Raw genomic sequence first — 4,351 nt, forward strand, 5'->3', positions numbered from 1 at the left:
CCCGGGGACTCCCAAAAACCCTCCAGCCCGCACCTTCTCGAGGCAGAGCTTCTTGAGCTCGCGGATCTTGGCGACCTGGCTCTCGATGAAGGACTGGCCGCCAAAGCCGGGGTTGACGCTCATGATGAGCACCAGGTCCACCTGGTCCAGCACGTACTCGATGGTGGACAGAGGGGTGCCGGGGTTGAGCACCACGCCCGCCTTCACACCCAGGTCCTTGATCTGGGGGCGGGGGGCGTTGGTGTGTTGGGAAGAGGTGGTGGGGCGAGGTTGGGCGGCAGGACGTGTGTGTGTGGGTGCATGTGTGTGTGTGTGTGTGTGTGTGTGTGTTGTGGAGTGGGGTGATGTGCATGGACGCGCTGGCGATGCATATGGACCGGCAGAGGTGGTCGTCTGCTTGGCTGCTTGAGGCGGACCTGGCGAGTCATCCGGGCGGGTAGGCAGCGGTGTCAGCCCCTGAAGACCTCCCTTCCGCCGTGCAGGGTCCCGCCCTCGACGCCCCGCCCTCGACGCCCCAACGGCCACCCGACCCTGTACCCGCTCTGCGTCTGCGACTGCGACTGCGCCCGTGCGAGCGCCCGCGCCGCGGCCGCCGCGCGCGTACGCACCTGGTTGACCACCCTGTGGAGGTGGATGGTGGACGACTGCTCCGCGTGCACCGAGATGATGTCAGCGCCCGCCTTGGCAAAGTCCGCCACGCGCAGCTCCGGCTCCACAATCATCTGGCCGCGGCCACGCAGACATTGGGCAGGGCAGAGGAGGGCAAGGGGTGTCATGCTGGGGGGCAGGCGGTGTTTATTCGCCAGGGCCAATCTGGCGGCAGTACCGTCCGGCTGCAGCTCAGCGTGGGCCACACAGCCTGCACCACACGACCTGCCCGGGATGACGTGGCGCGCCTAACCCCAGCCCGCCATTGTCAAGCGCTGAAGCCCAGGCAGGGCCCTCGTAGTTCAGCCCTCTTGCCCCGGGCCGCATGTCGCCCTCCAGCTGGCACGCGGGCAGGGGTGGGGGCGCCTCACCAGGTGGCAGTCCAGGACCTTGTCGGTCACGGGGCGCAGCGCCTCCACGATGAGGGGGCCGATGGTGATGTTGGGCACAAAGCGGCCGTCCATCACGTCGATGTGCACCCACTCACAGCCGGCCTGGTCAATGGCGCGGACCTGCGCGCGGTTGTCGGGCAAACACAGCTGAGGCAGGGTTGCCGCTCGGCCCTGCGTGCCACCTCCGGGTCATCTGTTGACTAGGCCACCGACAGTCGGGCGCCGAACCCTCCTGCATGGAGCCGATCTGTGCTGTCCTGCTCAGCGAAGTGCCTTCTTGTCCCATATGCTAGTAAGGAGGCAGCTGGGGGTGCTGATAGCTGGAAAAGGGCTCTCGGGAACAGCGTTTGCACACCCTGTACACCGCGAGGCCTTCTCAGGTGTTTCATATCAGCTGTGGGGATGTGTAAGTCACAATGGCCGGCCCTCCACAGGCTGAGGTACGCTCCCGCAGTGGATACTTGCCCACGCAAGCTCCTCAAGCACACTTCACAGCCAAACGCCTCGCACCTCATCTCCCAGCTTCGCGAAGTCCGCTGAGAGGATCGAGGGTGACACAATGATGTCGTTCTTGCTGTAGCGATCCACCCTGCATGGCGGACACAAGAGAAAGGTGCCCCATGCACGATTGAGCAGAGGGGAAGGGAGGCATCGATAACGGGACTGAGGGCGGTTCCTACAGGTTGAATTGCGCCCCTGTTCTCCACAAAGCACACCTCGAGGTCGCCTGGACGCGCACAGCCGTCCTCCGCGATGCGGCGACCGGCCTGGCGCCAGAGGCGAGCTTGGAGGTGGAAGCGAGGAGGGCCATTGTGGATGTTTCGACTCTGACACAATTGGGAAGAGTGCCTACTCAGGGTGGTGCCGTGTGCTTGTCCTGTTTCGGCAGAGCTCCCGACGTCTTGGCTTCGCCTGTGTGCAGGCCAATTTGAGCTCAGAGCTCATTATATACTGCATACAAAGTGGATCACTTGGTCTTAGCTGGCTCGCCGCCGGGCAACGAGCCAAAAGGTCGAGGCCCCAACCCTCGTGCAGCATCCACACTTGCTGCATTCGACACACCCACTCGCAGCTCGCCACCAGCGCGCGCGCGATTCTAGCTCGCGATACACAAGAGACGCAGTTGCAACAACGCCCACCGCCATGCTGGGCTTCCAGGCACCGACCGCTGTGCAGCGGCCCCACGCGCTGTGTGCGGCCGGCAGCTGTGGCCCTCGGACGCCGCTGCCGGCAGCATTTGTTGGGTGCGCTGTCGCGATGAATGACGCATGTGGACAGGCAGCGCAGTGGCCGATGCGGGTTGCCCGGCTGCGGCCTCAGCCATGCGGCAAGACACAGAAACGGGTGAAGGGCCGCTCTCTCTTTGTGCCAGTCCCTCGCCCTGCGGCAGGCTGCGCATGTGGCTGCACATAACCCAAATGAAACCGTGCCTCCCGCAGGCAGCGGCGGATGAAATTTCAGCAGTGGCGGGGCCGCCTGCTCAAGGCTGCTCAGGTGCGCGTGCGCGCGTGGCACGCTGAGCAGAATGCGCGCCGGGCCCTGTGCGCAGTGCGTGTGCACCCTCCCAGCAAAATTTGCGGGTCCTGCCAACACCGCTGCTCTGGCGCTGACCTCAGCAGCTGGCTGCAGCATTTCCACTGCACCCGCGCCGGCTGCGTCGGGCCCGCACCTCCGTGTCGCCGCCTGCAGCAGACAACGGCCCGCACGCGACGCGCGCGGCCGCCTCGCCGCCCCGCGCCCCCGGCAGGTTGAGACTATCACCGAGGCGCCGGCCGCCGCGCCGTCGGCGCCAGCGGCTGGCGGCGGCGAGGGGCAGGACGGCGAGGCGCCCGTTGCGCCGGGCGTCGTGATCGGCGATGACAACCTCGGGGACAAGACCAAGGCGGGCTCCTCAGGAATATCATCCGGCCTGCGCATGGAGGGGGTGAGCAGCAGCGCTGGGCCGCTGCGGCAGTCAGCCCGGGCGCAGCTTGGGGCGGGGCCGCGGACGGCAGCCGTTGCAGCTGTGCTGCGAGGGCGGGTGCCGTCGCGGTGCCTTCGGCACTATCTGGCGGCCGGGGTTTTGCGGATTGTGAGTCTGGGTGAGCACCCACCAGGGCCGCGCCCGCTGCTGGCTTGGCGCGCACAGCCGCGGCAGCAGCCGCAGCAGAAGCTCGGCTGAGGCCGCGTGCCGCGCCGCTCCCGCACCCAGCTGCCGCGCCAACGCCCAACCCCGCGCTTGCGCCGCCGCCGCGCCTGCAGGTGGCCATGACTTTCAAAAACCAGCAGGTGCTCAAGGACTGCACCTGGGAGGTCAAGAAGGGCGAGCGCGTCGGACTCGTGGGTGAGCTAGTCACAGCCGACCGGCTCCCCCACACGCTCGTGCGCCTGCCCCCGGCCCACTGGCGGCCTCCCCTCAGCCCCCACTTCACTCGCGAGCAGCCGGAGTGCAGCCGGCCAGCGGCCCGACGGCCGCCCCCGTCCGCATCTTTGGGAGCGCCCCGACCGCCGATGCCGCCGCGCACGCGTGTTCTCGGAGGCCCCGCAAGCGTGCAAGCATCCCTTCGTTTCCGGGCCGGTCCCCGCAGGCGTCAACGGCGCGGGCAAGACGACTCAGCTCCAGATCATTATGGGCAAGCTGATCCCGGACACGGGCGAGGTGGTCAAAGCCAAGCGCAACATGAAGATCGCGTACCTGGCGCAGGAGTTTGACGTGCAGCCGGGGCGCACCGTGCGGGAGGAGTTTTACAGCGTCTACGACAAGCAGCTGCAGGTGCGTGTGTGGGCGCGCGCGCGCGTGTGTGTGTGTGTGTGGGTGGGTGTGCGCTTGCTGCGGCTTGGGTGGGCCCAGGCTGTGCCGGCCGGTCGGTCGTGTCTGGTTCCCATCCGCAGCCCTGGCCCCGCCGGGGCGCGGCAAGCCGCAGTCGGTCTGGCGGGGAGCCTGGCGGCAGCGGGTCGTCTGGCGGGGCCCGGGGGCTCGCAAACGCCGCCGTTGTAAGCCCGTGCGGCGCCCCGTCACTGCGCCGTACCTGCGCCCCCTGCTCTCCCCCCTAAAAACAAAGGTTGTGCGGGAGCAGGAGGAGATCAGCAAGCAGCTGGAGTCTGTCGGCGAAGACATGGACGCCATGCAGTCGCTGCTTGACCGCCTGGAGAAGCTCAACGCGGCCGCCATCGATCTGGACGTGAACCTGCTGGACAAGAAGATCGACCAGATGATGCCGGAGCTGGGTTTCTCGCCGGCGGACAACGACAGGCTGGTGGCGAGCTTCAGCGGCGGCTGGCAGATGAGGATGTGCCTCGGGAAGATGCTGCTGCAGGTGGGGGTTCTGGGG

The 4,351-nt window shown here is 67.3% G+C and overlaps 2 protein-coding genes across 2 annotated transcripts in view; one reads left to right on the forward strand and one right to left on the reverse strand.

Moving 5' to 3' along the window:
• The window catches only part of MNEG_12520 (ribulose-phosphate 3-epimerase), a gene marked incomplete at both ends in the record, with an annotated part of 3,169 nt that extends 1,318 nt beyond the window's left edge, over positions 1-1,851 (reverse strand). The window contains 5 exons of the mRNA XM_014039008.1: positions 34-222; positions 531-722; positions 1,020-1,160; positions 1,551-1,629; positions 1,757-1,851. Coding sequence (XP_013894462.1) covers positions 34-222; positions 531-722; positions 1,020-1,160; positions 1,551-1,629; positions 1,757-1,851 — 696 coding nt within the window. The remainder of the gene's footprint in view (positions 1-33; positions 223-530; positions 723-1,019; positions 1,161-1,550; positions 1,630-1,756) is intronic.
• Positions 1,852-2,183: 332 nt separating this feature from the next.
• Positions 2,184-4,307, forward strand: MNEG_12521 (hypothetical protein; the record flags this gene model as incomplete). Its single annotated transcript, XM_014039009.1, has 7 exons — positions 2,184-2,284; positions 2,480-2,534; positions 2,788-2,964; positions 3,282-3,363; positions 3,608-3,792; positions 4,082-4,247; positions 4,291-4,307. The coding sequence occupies 7 exons, from the start codon at positions 2,184-2,186 to the stop codon at positions 4,305-4,307; spliced, it is 783 nt and encodes a 260-aa protein (XP_013894463.1).
• Between the last annotated feature and the right edge of the window lie 44 nt (positions 4,308-4,351).

The sequence above is a fragment of the Monoraphidium neglectum genome (assembly GCF_000611645.1).
Source record: "Monoraphidium neglectum strain SAG 48.87 unplaced genomic scaffold scaffold03286, whole genome shotgun sequence".
Lineage (NCBI taxonomy): Eukaryota > Viridiplantae > Chlorophyta > Chlorophyceae > Sphaeropleales > Selenastraceae > Monoraphidium > Monoraphidium neglectum.